The sequence below is a fragment of the Spermophilus citellus genome (genome assembly GCF_964194105.1).
Source record: "Spermophilus citellus genome assembly, chromosome: 13".
Lineage (NCBI taxonomy): Eukaryota > Metazoa > Chordata > Mammalia > Rodentia > Sciuridae > Spermophilus > Spermophilus citellus.
The window spans coordinates 9,191,222-9,205,588 of record NC_138193.1 but is presented as its reverse complement, the minus strand read 5'-3'; the positions used below and the strand labels follow the sequence as shown (position 1 = coordinate 9,205,588).

General features: G+C 57.8%; 1 protein-coding gene across 1 annotated transcript in view; it reads right to left on the bottom strand.

Annotated features, from left to right (window-relative positions):
- KCNIP3 (potassium voltage-gated channel interacting protein 3) overlaps positions 1-14,367 on the bottom strand; it is a gene marked incomplete at its 5' end in the record, with an annotated part of 77,074 nt that overhangs the window by 55,496 nt on the left and 7,211 nt on the right. Inside the window, one exon of the mRNA XM_081265500.1 lies at positions 10,480-10,645. Within this exon, the coding sequence (XP_081121626.1) occupies positions 10,480-10,645 (166 nt within the window). The remainder of the gene's footprint in view (positions 1-10,479; positions 10,646-14,367) is intronic.

Here is a 14,367-nt window from a genome sequence, read left to right as displayed (position 1 = left end):
CTTGTTTCTGGGAGCCCTGGGCCTGCTCTGTGATGGCAGGGATTCTCTGCTGGCCATGGGGCCCCACATCTCCTGTCTGGGTGTCAGATGGGACTTTTCCTGTAGCATTTGGGCAGAAGTCCCAGCAGCCAAGGCCAACACAAATGATGGTGACCAGCTAGGCAGGTCACATTTTGGGACTGGGAAGTCTGCTCTGTGACTTGCTCCTCCTCACTCCCTGAAGGGCAGAGCAAGTGGAGGTTGGTGACTCAGAGGGAGAGAATATGCTGGAAAAGGCAGGTGTGTTGGGGTGTTTCCCTCCGTCCCCCACCCAAGGAGCCTCCATTCATACCCCATCCAAGTAAGGGGCTTCTCAGAAGCCTGTGGGTATCTGAGTGTGTCCCCTGGAGTTTGGGAGGTACAGGACTAGGGGGTTCTGACCCACCCATGGAAGAGGTGTGTTGGTGGCTGGGGATACATTGGCCAGAGGCAGCCAGGAGGAGGGCAGTGACCTGCATATGCTGCCCTGGGACCACCTGCAGACCCCAAGGAGGGGCAGGGGCATCCCTCTGCCTGGTTCCATCCTAGAGAAGGCGTGGACAGGAGATGGCTCAGCACCTGAGAGTCAGGGCCAAGGGCACCTGGCCGTGGGAACAGCATGAAAGGCCTCCCTGGGCATGGCTAACACCTAGTGTCTGCAGGTCTGCATAGAGTTCATCCAGAGGGCAGGCCAGAGCCATCCCACAGAGCGGACTGAAGGGTCAGAAATGACAATGACCAGGGTCTCCCCCAGGTGGTCCTATAGGTAAGCATTGGGCATTTGTGGTTTTAGCAGCTGCCCCAATGGTTCTCAGGACACCACGGGGCTCCCCAGGCCTGGCTGGCCTCGGCTTTTTCTGTGCCCAGGTAGCTCTTCCCCACATGGCAAGAGGCCCAGAGCCAGTGGCCTGCAGAGCCCATAGGAGCATGGAGGTCGACCAGCAGGCCCAAGCCTTCGCCATCCACACGCCCTACCTTGTCCTGGGGAGGCAGGGTGTACCTCAGGAGACACAAACCTGCAGTCCTTACCCTTCCCTCCCCTGGTTCTGAATCAGTGTTCATTGTCCACCTTGGGGACAACCCTATTAGGCTCCTAATCAGGCTTTGTCTCATTCTCCCTAAGGATAGGATGGAGAAATTATTGAGAGAGAGAGAGACACACACACACACACACACACACACACACACACACACACGTACATGCGGGGGTGGGGGAGAGGGTACCAGGCCCTGCAGGTGGAAGGTCTGAAAAACACGTGAAGCTACCTGGTCACGAGGACCTCTGTTTATCACAGCACCGTGGCAGGAACTGACCCTTCCGCCTCCTACAGAGCAGGTTCTGTTACATATCCCACTGGACAGATGAGGGGCCATGGTCAGGAGAGACCCTCAAGGTTACTCATCAGTGAGCATGTAGGGGCAGCTGTAGGAGCAGCTAGTGGGGTCATGGCCGGTGGGCTGGTGACCCTGGCTGCACCTCTCTGCCCTCGACTGGGCCTCTCCAGGGGTCTCTCCTCACAAAGACGCGGCCAGCGGCCCCACCTCAAATCCCCTCCTCCCCCTTCCTGGAGAGGGGCGTGCTCTGCCCCTGCAGGCAAGGCCAAGGGTGGCAGGAGCACCTCAAGGTAAGGGCCTGGGTCCCCACCAGAGCCCCCTGAGCTTGCCACGTGGCTCCAGACTTGGCCCCCATCTGCAAACCGTCACAACAGCAGAATCCTCTCCTCTTGTCCCTAGAGATTAAGTTCTGCTTTCCAGTATTTTCCACTGATTTCCAGAGGTTTGATTCTGTGCTCAATTTGGTGTTTTTATTCTTAAAATGTCATCTGTGAGTCTGACAGGCATTTAACGTGACAGAGGCTCTGTGCTGGGTGCTCCAGATGAGGCAGGGAATAACCTGGGCTAAAGGCCCTGCCTCTGGGGAGGGGACAAGGTCAGGGACTCCAGCCCTGCCCTTGACTCACAGTCGGCAGGCAGGTCTGTGGGCATCACTCTCAGCCTGTTGCTTTGGCTCTTGGGAAGTGAGCCTCGCACGCCCACACCGACTCATGCAGGATTTTTAGGGGTTTTGATTTATACCCAGGAAGTCACATGACTGCTTTAGCCCATCAGTAGCAGGACAGGACAAAAGAGCCAGGAAGTCCTTGCTGGGTCCCCAAGCTGCAGATGGCCACCCTGTTTCTGGGTCTGAAACTCCTGTCACCACCCCTTCCCGGGCATCCTGCCAAGGAGACTCTGGGTCCCCATGTGCATGGATCCCTCCCCTCCACCCTCCTCGCTGTCCCCAGGACTGAGTCTGGGTCTTGGTCCTGCTCAGCTCTGGGTGGGGGGCGGAGGAGGCAGAGAGGAAGAGGGGACGGGACGCAGCCTGCTTGGAGTCACCCCCATCCTGAGCTCCAGCCCAGAACCGAGCCTGAGAGAACTCAGGGATTCTCAGGGGACCCCCTGCACTCCTGCCACACCTCCAGGGATGTTGGGTTTCATGAATTTTGAAAGGTGGGTATCTGTCACCCACTAGCTCATCTCCCTTATCATCACCACAGATGGAGGAAGGGGGGGGGAGGGAGGGAGGGCCAGCCTAGGGGCCCAGGGTCTGTGCACACCAGGGAGGAGACTTGTCCCCTCCCCTCCTGCTCTTCCTCCTGGGCAGCCCTGGCTTGGCCTCCACTGCCCACAGCTCACAGCAAGAGGGGCAGAGCTCAGAGCCGGTTCTTTCCAGGCTTGTCCCCAGGGCCGCTGCCCCTGGACAGTGCTGTGCAGGAGGCAGGCTGGGTCCTCAGCCCCAGGGGCTGCCTCTCTCTGCCCTCCACCTCGCACCCCTGGTCCCACCGAGCAGCCCTCACCTCGAGCCAGGTTCCCAGAGATGAAGCGGAAGAAGAAGCTGATGATGTCGCCCAGGTGTTTTTTGCAGCCATGCTGGCACTCCTGCAGCCTCAGGCGGGGTCCCTCGCCGTGCCCCGCCATGCCCCGCCTGGGGGCCCCAGGCCCAGGGCCTGTCCCAGGCTCTGCACCACAGGCCACAGGGCAGGCCGCCGCCCCCTGCTCTCCACCTCCTCTGCCTGCCTCTCCCAACCTGATGCTGAGTGCCTTTCTTTTTCTAGAACTTTCTCTTCCCCCACCCACTTCTGGCCTCTCAATACCGGCGTCTCTTCTCTTGGCCCCTATCTCTGTCCCTGTTGCCTGCTCTCTTGGTCTTTCCAAAGACAAGCTACCCCGCAGCCCAGAGGCCCAGAGGCCCTGGGCAGCCAGAGCCCCACAGCCCCTGCCCTGGACGTGTCTCTCCACCAGCCCAACCCCTGCCTCAGGACCCTCCACCTTGCACTTGGCTCCTCAGCCTCCCAACCCAGGAGCTCCCTGTCCCCGCGGTTGTACGGGAGGGGACTGGTGAGGGTGGGCAGGGCTCCCGAGCTCCCAGCACCCAGGGAGGAGCTGCCACCAGTGTGACTCTCACTAAGGGTGTGATCTCACTGCAGAGGGCCCCGCCAGGCCCCCATCTCTCCGCAGTCACCTAGGAGGCTCAGTGCCAGGGCCCAGGCAGAGCTGGGGCAGGGGACCCTGGTCTTTGGCTTTTTCTTGGCCTCTGACCTCTACTCACGGATCCCACCCCGCAGCCTTACTGGTGCAGCATGAAGAGGTGGGAAGGGGTCCCTCCGATGAGATTAGGGGAAGATGTACCTGGAGCAGGAACTGCTAACCCCGCCCACCCCCATGCCTTCTGAGCCCCAGTGAGCACCTTCAGCCCTCAGTGTGACCCTGTGAGCTGTTGTGCTGCGTGTGGCTGAGAACGCCAGCTCCACATCTATTCTCCCTGCTTCTTTGTCTATGGAATTAGCTTCTATTGAAGATGGAGATAGGCCCAGCCCCCCAAATTACCATTCCCCCCACCTTCCTTGCAGACAGCATGGCTTAGTTATGGCCCATGAAATGTAAGCCTAAATCTTCCAGAGGTTTCCGAAAGTGTTGCTTTCCTGATGGAAGCATCACCAGTTTCCCCTTCCACCAGATTTCTTCTACCTCTTGCCTGGAATGAGGCCATGATGGTGGAAGCCAAAGCAACTATTTTGCAACCGTGAGGGCAAAAGAACAGACGTTGACTCACATCCTCAACTAACAGTGCGTGCCCGCCACCTCCTATCTTAGATAAAGCCATTGCTACTTGGTACTTCTGCTATATACAAGTGCAGGCAAGTCACAAGATCCTCTCCAGTGTCAAGGAAGAATGCTTCACCTTGTAGCTTCTGCTGATCAAAGAAGATGCAGAGTTTCATGGGCTGGCTTGTGTGTCATGGGTTGGCATGCTGCTCTGAGCTGGTCACTTGGCTCAAGAAGTGGCTGGGCAGCAGGCCTGGCCAGGGCAAGCAGCACTGCCCTGGGGCTTAGTCAACCACACATTCCATGGCACAGTGTGCCTGAGGCTGGTTAGGATACCTGTGGTGCCACAGGTGTGTGTGTGTGTGTGTGTGTGTGTGTGAGTGGGAGAATCTCGGGTTCTAAGCAAAGTCTACTTTTTTTGGCAAAAATCTCCTTCTAAGCAAGCAGCCATTGCTTGCTGCTGGGCTGTGCCAGAGGTGAAAGGGCTGATGGGACACCAGGTTGCCTGAGTCCTGAGCTGCCCTCCACCTCGCCCTCTCCCCCAGCTTGCAGGATCTGGTGTGTAACGCTCCACGATGATGTAAAGGTGCTGCAACACGAGTTCAGAGCCTGGGCAGTGTGGGGACTGAGGGCACAGGCCGGTTGTGCAAGCAGGTGGCTTGTACTCTTGTGGTGTGTCTGCTACATGGCCACCGTCCCCTGAACCCACACCTGGTAAGTCCCTAAGACTTCTCAAAGAGGACAAAATTCACATCTGATTTGCAGACAGAACTGGAGGAACTGTTAGCACCAAGTCCGAGCAGATATTAGGGCCCACTTGGGGATAGGAAAAATGGGACATGTTCCCGGGGGGCAGAACTTTGTGGACATCTACTTACCCCTGTTGTCTGGAAGGAGAGATGGCCGAGGCACAGATTTACCTTGACCATGGGAAGGTGTTAACCATTTGTTCAGGGCTCAGGGAGGCGGAGGGGACAGGACTGGGGCAGTGGTGGCAAGGAAGTCTGGGGAAGAACCCAGAGGGAGGCTATCAGAGTCCTTGGTGAACTCTTGGAAAGGTGCCCAGGGATGGGCAGGGGCCTGGGAACCAGGGAGACTCGAGGACCTGCTCTGTGCAGTGGGGGGCCTCCCCTGCCCACTTGAGTGCCTGCTCAGAAACAAAGTGCCCTTATCGTAGTTGCCTAAGGTTCCACAGATTCAGCACAAGAATCCCTCCCGCTGTCTGGCCTGACTGCTGAGTGCCCAACCAGCCACCAGGTGGCAGGTCAGCCAAGTGTATGCCACGCATCACAGAAAGGGCCACCATTCCCCTCCCGGTCTCCCCTCACACATATCTAGACGTGGACCTGCCTGTATGGCTGTCCTGCTGCTGGGGTCCCACATGTCATTGTTACTGACCAAGGGGCTCACTGCAACAAAGTGCTTTCAAACCCCACTGTCCTTACGTGTCCCACCCCTGGATGGCCTTGCCCAGAGGTGGAGAGGTCTACTGCTGCGAGGTTGAGACCGTCCTGTTAGATGCTGGACATGCAGCTTCTCCCGCCCAAAGGACGGTCCAGGAACCAAGGGATGAGGTGAGGCTGTCCCCATCCCATGCCTAGCATTTGGCCTGTGTCTCCAGTGCTCTGGGCTCTGGATTAGAGATATCAGATTCCAAAGGAAGAAGCCATCTCTGAAGGTGAGATGCCATGGCTCTGCGGAAGCACAGGCTGAGAAGCCACCTGGCCATCATGGGCTCCTTGTATCACTTAGATTAATGGATGTAACAGAGCATTGGCCAGGTGGACGGTCCTGATGGTCAAGGGATGAAGACGCTGCAGCTACACAGCGAGGGATCCATAGGACCCAGACGACATCTAGCAGGTTCTCCAGGGAACCCTGGGACAGTGCCAGACACAGTGATTAAGGTTAGTGTCAGGTGGGCACAGTGGCACACACCTGTTATGCCCACTATGCGGGAGGCTGAGGCAAAAGGAACCTTATTTATATTGCTAGGTCCGAGACGGCTCACCTCCCTGGTTCCCGCCTCTAGCCGCCCAGCAGGGCAGCGAGGATTACTCTGGGCTAGCAGGAGAGAGAGAGAGCGAACACGCCTGGGAGTAGCCTTTTATTTGGGGAACAAGAGATTCAGGGGAGAATTCCATCCAATGAAGGTTGAGGGGGGGCTGCACTCCAAGGTCAGGGTCAGTGATTGGGTCTCCGGGGTCAGTGGTCAGGCACACCCCACACGGATGGGCTCTCTCATCAGGAAAGGGTTGGGAAAGCTTCGACACAGCCAAAGCGCCTCAGGCCCTTAACGGGAGTCACCCAATCACGCGTCAGAATGGCCCCCGACAGATTGCAAGTTTGATGCCAGCCCAGACAACCAAATAAGTCCCTGTCTCAAGAAAATAAAATAGAAATCAAAGTTATTAATATATCTTAATTGTACAAAAAAAAAAAAGAAAAGAAAAGAAAATAAATAAAACAGTGGGGCTCATAGCGATCCCTCAGAGGTGGACCACAGAGGGCTCAGATCTCTAAGGAGGGGGTTTTGGATCTCTCCACTAGGGACTCTTAGCTGAGGCCCCTGTGGTGGGTTAAAGATGGCCAAAGTTTCGTACCACAGCTCCACACAGAGGCGGAACCTATTTGTCTTCCCCTTGAATCTGGGCTGCCCCTGCACTTATCTTGATTGATTTTTCCCTTAACTTCCCTGTTGGAAGCGTCCACCAAGTAAGAAGCTGGCTTACCCTGAGGCTGCCATGCTGTGAGGAAGCCCAAGCAGCCACGTGGACAGAGACCCACACTGATGCACCACAAGGCAATTCCCAGGAGCTTCACGCCCATCCCAGCCACCAGCGAAAGGCAAATTATCACAACCGGTAACATGCCAAGTAGAAGAACCATCTAGGAGGAGCCCTGCCCAAATTCCTGACCCACAGGATAGAGAGAAACAAAATAGCTGTTACTTTAAGACACTATAGAATATGTTGTTAAGTAACAAGAAGAAACCAAAACTTGCCCCTCAACTTCGAGGGTGGTGGGCTCAAACAACTCCCCTCTGTGTAGAAATCCTCTTCACAAATCACCTCTCCCCTGGCTCCACCTGACCTCTGCCTCTACTTTTGGTAAAGATGGCAGCTTTCCAAATCACAGAACCAGTTTCCAGAAAAATCTGCATCCAATCTGATATTACATTTGGAAATATAATATCAGTTGAATCTTGGTGCTTCAGACACGGTAAAATGCTGGCAGTATATATTGATATATTCTCACAGTTTAGAGGCAAGTTAATTTGACTTTTTGTTCCCAGATCTCTCTGCTGTCCCCTTTCCAGGAGGATGCTGGTGGTGGTCTCCTGGTTTTTCCTGCAGCTATGATGGGAGCCTGGGAGGAGTATGTCCCAGACACAGAGGGGCTCAGGGGCTGAGGAGACTGCAGGGCTCCACTCTGGGAGGGGTGGGGCTATGTCCTTTGGTCAGCAGTCGCACTGTCACACAGAAGCACGTGGCTGGTGCTCCAGGGCTGCTTCAGGAATAGCCCAAGGGGTGGGGGAGACGCTTCCCACAGTGGCAGGGCTTAGTCACATCCTTGTTCGTTGACCCTCCAGAATTTCTACAAACCTGTCCAGGCCTGGAGCCAGTGCTGCCCTGCTTAACAGCCTGGATCCGGCTGTCCACAGTCAAGACCCAGGTTAAGCGGGTATCATTCTGGCTAAACAATCCAAGAAACCTAAGGCCCACAGCCCTAACGAGGAGTCAGACTTGAGAAGCAGGTTTATCGGGTTGGCTGCCTAAGCCACTCTCCGAGAGGTGTCCTGCCAGGAAGAACCTTAGGAAGGACCTTGCTGGGGAGTACACATAACAGGTTGGTCCCAGCTTCTGGGTTATCAAGAAGAGCTCCCTGGAGCTTGTGGGCTGAGGCTGGGGTGCTTCTGCTGGCTGAGGCCCCACCCCCCTGCCACAGAGGCCACCACCTTTGCCCACCTCCCAGCTGCAACTCTGGGGTCTTCAGCCCAGGAGTGACTGCCCAGGGCACAGCTGAAGCTGGTCCAACCCTTGTCCTTTCTTCTCCAGGTCCCTCAGTCCCTCTCACTCTTTGCCAAGGTCCCAACCTACCGGAGCCCTGAGGACACCGCACTGGACCTGGGCTTCTGCTCTCAGCACCCATCTCTCTGGCCATGCGCCTGCAGAATGGAAAAACCCGGCCAGGAGGGCCAAGTGTCTGGGTCGCCCGACTTCCACAGACCCTGGAGTGCTCAGGACTGCGTGCCCGGCCTCTCTGAGCACATGGACAGACAGCACTGAAAGGCACCCATTGTCCCCCGTACCCAGAGCCCACAGGGAGCAGAGGCGCCTCACCTGCACACATGTGCACAAAGCCCCTGGTGTCGCCACACTGTGGAGTCGTCCTTGAGGACACAAGGATGTACAAGATCTGTTTGGACTGGGGAATGTGGGCTTATCAAGGTCTGGGTTCCTCAGTCTGTGGGGTCCCCAGGAGACCCATGTCAGGGTGGGCACCCTGCTCAGAGCACGCCAAGGTGCTCCAGGTTCCACACTTCCCAGGGCCCCAATGCTGGTGACCTGCTGAGCCATGTGACCACTCCAAGCACCCATGGACTTTTATGTAAAGGAGGGTGACAGATTTGAAATGCCTGCTTCCATAATTACATAGAATCTCATTTTTTGCTTTAGTATCTCTTCTCACTGCCTGGTATGGGGTCCAGTAAATGTGTCCTCCTAGGGAAGTGCACCAAACTCGGGGACCCATCCACGTTGAGGCCCTGCCCTCCACTCATGCCATGTCAAGAGCCCCAGGCAAGAGGCCCCGCCCATTAGGAAAAGCCCTGAGTTGGGCGTGGCCGTGGGCGTGGCTTTCCCATCTCTTCCATTTCCCACCTTCTCTCCCATCATCCGCACTCTGCGGGGCTGCTGCTTGGCCAAGGACACACCAGCCTCAGCCCCATCCTGAGCCACCACTGCCTGCCAGCGGGAGACGCAGAGGTGAGGGTGGGTGACATGGGACCTACAGGAGGAGAAGGAAGCCTCAGCTCCGTCACCCCCCTTGGATCCACCAGGAAGACTGGGAGACCCAGAGGCCAGGAGGGACTCTGGGTTTCAGGGGTACAGAGCCGTGCCTGTTAAAGTGACCCAGAGTCCCCTGGATATACAGAGGCTGCACCTGCCCCCCTGCTCTCCCTTCCCTAGCAGACGGAAAATAGAGTGTTTTTATCTTGCTGCAGGACACGCAGCCCGGTGAACATGTGATCAGCCCGTTTCTACCACCTGCAAAACCTATCCTCCCCCACAATAAATATGGGGTTCACAAGGGCCCTAAGAGTGTATTCAAGTGAGCTAGCACTTCCATGGGAGAGGCTGGGGGACAAATGCCAGCTAAGGGTGAGAGCAGCACAGATGGGCAAGGGCTCCTGTGGGCTGGAATGGTGTAGGCAGGATGGGGACTTGGCGGGTAGCAGCCCTGTCCCCTCATGCACACTCAGGACACTGGGAGTGGCTGCTTGTCGCTATGTTTGCTGCCTATCCTAGGCCCCTCAGGGGGCCCTCTCCACATGTGACCCCATCAAGCCTGAGAGGCTGGGACCTTGATCGTGCCCATTCTCCAGCCTGAGGCTCCCTGGAAACCACACAGCTAGAGGACGTCCAAGACAGTGAGCAAGGCGCAGGTCTGAAGGACAAGTGTGTACCTCAGAGGCAGACTCTCACCCGTGTGTGACATCACGAGTGTTCGGAGTGTGTGCGTGGGAAGGGCAACTGTGCATGGCATGCAGGCGTGAGGGCTGTGTGCCCATGTGTGCAAGGTGGTTGTACCCACCTGTGTGTGGGGAACACGGGCATGCGTGCACAGGTTAAGTGAGGTGTGTGCATGTGTGTGAGATCGTGGGGGCTGCCTCTGCATCTCCCTCTCTGTCACACTCACCAAACACCAAATATGGCCGTCAGCAAGCACAGGACAGCCATTTCTGCTAGTTCCTCTGTGAACCCCTAGGATGCCAGCTCTGCACACTGGGGCACACTGGGGCACACTGGAGGGCTGAGGGCAAGCCTCCCCTCTCCAGGCCCTCATGCCCATCCACATATGTGCCTTGTGTCAGGGGTACCAGACCCTCTTTTTACAGAGGACTTGGAAAGGACAAGAGAGATGCCCAAGGAGACCTGGCAGGTGGGTGCTGGGTCGGGAGGAACCTGGCTTCTGAGACCGCGGCTCCGTCCTCGCAGCCACCCACTCCCAGCATGGCCTCAGCCTTCTGTCCCCACGCTCCCTGAGTCCTGCCCGGAGCTCACTGCCCTGATGAGACCCGGGGCGAGGCTGAGGCCTCAGAAAGGACAGAGCTCCAAGCAGATCCCCTGCCCTCAGCCCCAGCCCTACCTGAGCCCTGCGGGGCTGCGCTGGACAGAATCCACTTGACCAAGCAGCACCGCATCAGGGCCTGGCGGGTGAGCCGTGGCCGCTGCCACTTGACACTGTCCTTCTTGCTCAGCGGTGTGCGCCCAGGGTCCCCCAGGAGACTGCCATCCGACGCCTTCATGGCCTCCTGCAGCAGAACAGGCAGAGCATCCTGAGCCGCTGATCCCAGAGGGGCCTCCGGGGCATTGCTGGGCCACCTGACATCGGGGTGAGGTCGGCCTTCACCTCACCCCGGGCTTGCGTGCTAGTCATATCTGGAGAGGCCCCAAGCTCTGCTGCCCCACGGGCCTCCGTTGCCCCTTCCATGTGTTCTCTGCCCCATCTCTAAGGGTTTCTTCCTCTCTGCACCCTGCTCTAGCGTACGATGGGGCCCCCCAAAAGAAGGTGGTGAGGATTCCCGGGGGGGGGGGATGAGGGTGAGCCTAGACCCGCTGACTGAAGCCCCCGCCTGAGAAAAGACCAGATTGCCAGAGCTGGTGGTCACTCAGAGGTCCCAGTCCAAGCCCCTCTCTCTTCACTAAAACCCGTGGACAGCAGTGGGTGTCCCTGTGCCCCGGAGCCTTTGCTCTGCCTGCCTTTTTTTTTTTTTTCACCTATGGCAAGCTGAGGATGGGTGAGTGGCTGATGGTCACCACAGGAGGGGCACACGGATGGATCCCACCACCCAGCTGTGCAGTGACCTGAAGAAGCAACTCAAATGGCTAACGGGAGGGATCCCGGAGGAGAGAGTGGGTGGTTAAGAGACGGAGGGGCCTGAATCGGAGTTGGTGTGAACTGAGAAAGGACAGCCCCAGAGCAGTGGGACTTGATTTCCTGTAACAATATTTGAGGCCCCTCAATCATCCTGGTTTCCAGACCATCCGGGTCTTCAGTTCCCCAGGGGCAGCAGCGTGGCCCCTTCCGGCCAGCTGCAGTCAGCCGCAGTGGTCCCTCTGGGCATTGCTGTGCCTTTGTGTCTGGTACCTGTAGCCATGGGACAGGTTCGGCCCCTGTGATTGGGTCACGGCCCCCAAGCAGCCCTGGGCTCATTGTATCCATGTGCTAGTCTTGGGGCTCACGGGACTATTCTGAATGGCCAGGTTGTCAGCCATTCAGAGCCAGGGCCATTTAGGTGTCTGCGGTCCCTCTAGGACCGGGAGGCTTTACGGGTGTTACATTTGTGGCTTAGTGTGACTGACAGGCAGATGTGCAGTCGGTGGGGGAGGGAGGCAGGGAGCCAGTCCTGTCACAGTCTCCACGGAGGGACAGGAAGCCAGGCTTAGGAGTCGGATCAGGACAGCCAGAGGCCAGTGAGGCCTCTCTGTGAGGCTGGGTGATGCTGGCCCCTGTCCCAAGGGCACCAGGCCTAGGACCCTCAGTGACCTCATGGCCTTGCTGCCCCTGGAACCAGAGGCTATGCAGGGCCAGCTCAGTGCAGACACTGGCTCCGGGGTCAAAGCCAAAGCCCTGGCTGGAGACCCACTCCCTGGCTGCGGGACACAGGAAGCAAGCCCCTGGCCTCCATTCTGTCTTGCTTGCATTCTGTAGGAACCGTCTGAACACTGGAAGAGGCCCAACCATGATCCCTGAATTGCTGAGGGGCTTGCTGCGTTCTGGAGGCTCCAGGTAGAGGACAACCCTCCAGTGGCTTCATGGCTCATGGCCCCACAGTGACTCCTGGTCAGATTTGGATGAAGTGACCCCTTGGCTGGCCAGTGTCCAAACCCCTTATGCTGGCTCTCAGGCCCCCTCAGCCGGGTCCCAGCTGTCAGTTCCCCTGTCCACAGCTGTCCCCACCTCCCCGACACACCTCCTCAGCAATACCCCACAGGCCCCCTTTCTCCATGCCTGGCCCCACTGTGAGGGGCATCAGTGGTGCCCAGAGCTGCAGCCTGGGTAGGGCCGATGGTGCTGATGGGCAGAAAGGGGGCGAGATGCGGGTAGAGGGCCCAGGGATGCCCAGGGAGGCACACACACAGGGACCCTACCCTGGCTGGTCGGAGAGGCACCTTCTCCATTATTAAAGATCTTATTCAGGAGAGAAATGGCCTCAATGAATAAAGGCTTCACTTCAGTCAAGGAGGGGGCAGGGAGGCGGGCAGCTGCTGCCTCTCAGCTCCCAGGTTCCTTGCTGAAGGATCTGCACATGGGTTGGTGAAAGCGTGGGAAGGAGAGGCCAAGGTGGTCCTCAGGTCACCTCTGTGAGTTCACACCCCAGGACAGCATTGGTGAGGGCAGGCGAGGGCCACCCTGGCCAGGCGCAGCTCGGTCACAGGGATTCTGTCTCGCGGGGGCCAGGCTGGGAGAGGCCTGTGGTGTCCCTGGCTTCCACCCCATGGTGGTTCTATCCACCTGGGAAGGTTGGGAGGCCCATGGGCAGGCCGAGCCCCCTAGTGCATGTCTGTTCTGAGCCTCAAGTCGTCTCCTTGCCACCTACAAGGTAGGAACACCACGCAATTATATAGACCAGGAAATGACCTCCCTGAGACAATTTGGGACATCCCAGGACTACACTGGAAATGCCAAGGCCTTCTGATGCCAAAGTTCAGGTGGCCTTGGCCACAGGCTTTGCCAGAGTGACTGGTCATAGGGCCAGGACCCTGGAGAGCTCACAGAAGTTTTGCCCCCGCAACCAAGTCAACAGTCTTTCAAAAGTAGCAGATGTTCTGACATGTCCCGGGGTAAGGGGCCCTGGTGGGGAGTCCAGGAGGGGTGGTGTTGGGAGGCCTGGGCGGGGCTGGGATGTTGGGCTGCCTGCCTGAGGGGCCGGGATCCCACCTGTGAGACCCAAGGCAGGGCCTGTGACCGCCTCCTTGTGAGGTAGGAGTAGGTTCCTAGGAGGCTGGAGGGGGGAGGCCCAGCTATCCACACAGCCTCAGAGAGGAGCCAAGGCCTGGGACTAGGCACGTCAGGCTGTGGGAGAAGGGGAGGAGGAGGGGGAGTGACCACCAGGTCACTCTCATGAATATTTGACACTTGTCTGTCTGGGAGAGGGTCTGGCGGAGCTGTCAGGAGTGTTAAACAGCCGCCCTAGCCGCCCTCCTCTTGGCCCCGGAGGCTGTGGGCTCTGAAGAGCGGGAGCTCTGGGAGGCCACCCCGTTGCTCCTTGCCCAGCGCTGAGAGGTGACCGGAGGAGAGCTGGGGCAGGAGGAGCCCATAAGTCACATCCCCTCCCCCGTGGCTTCCTGCGGAGTTTCAAGAAAGGCCATCGGCCTGCCCCACCTGCCTCCTCTGCTCCTCCTGCGCTGGGCTTGTCCCTCCACTGAGGGGGCACTGATGCCCCTGCACTGGACACTTGTCCTGTGGATGCTCAGGGCCTGGCTCAGGAGTCTGGTTCTGGGAGCACTCCCTCAGCCTAGGAGAACCCCTGGGTCCCTGTCCCAGCACTGCTGTGTCTTGGACTTGGGAACCTTGTCCTCTTGGAACTTATCCTATTTTTTTTTTTCTGTTTTCAGGTGCATTTATTTTCTTCTTCCAAAAGAGGGTGGGTCCTGCCATGTGTCCACAGCTCCTCATGTCATAGACCCTGGCACCCATGAGACCCTCACTCCCCAAACTCCACAGGAAAAAACCCCATCCATCCAGCAAGAACGTGGGTAAAAGACATGCAGACAGCCCTCCAGGAGAAGGGGACATGGAGATGGCGATGAGCCCCTGACCACATGGGCAGCTCCATTAGACTCTGGGATCTGCGAGCAGAGCCACCCAGAGAACCATCTCTTCTCAATGGCCAAGATAAAAAATAGTGACAGCATCGAAGGTCAATGTGGATGCAGGGACCCTGGACCACTCCTTCCTCGCTGGTGGCATGCAGGACCCTGTGGCTACTCTGAACAACGGCTCTGCAGATTCTTAGAAAACTGAAGACGC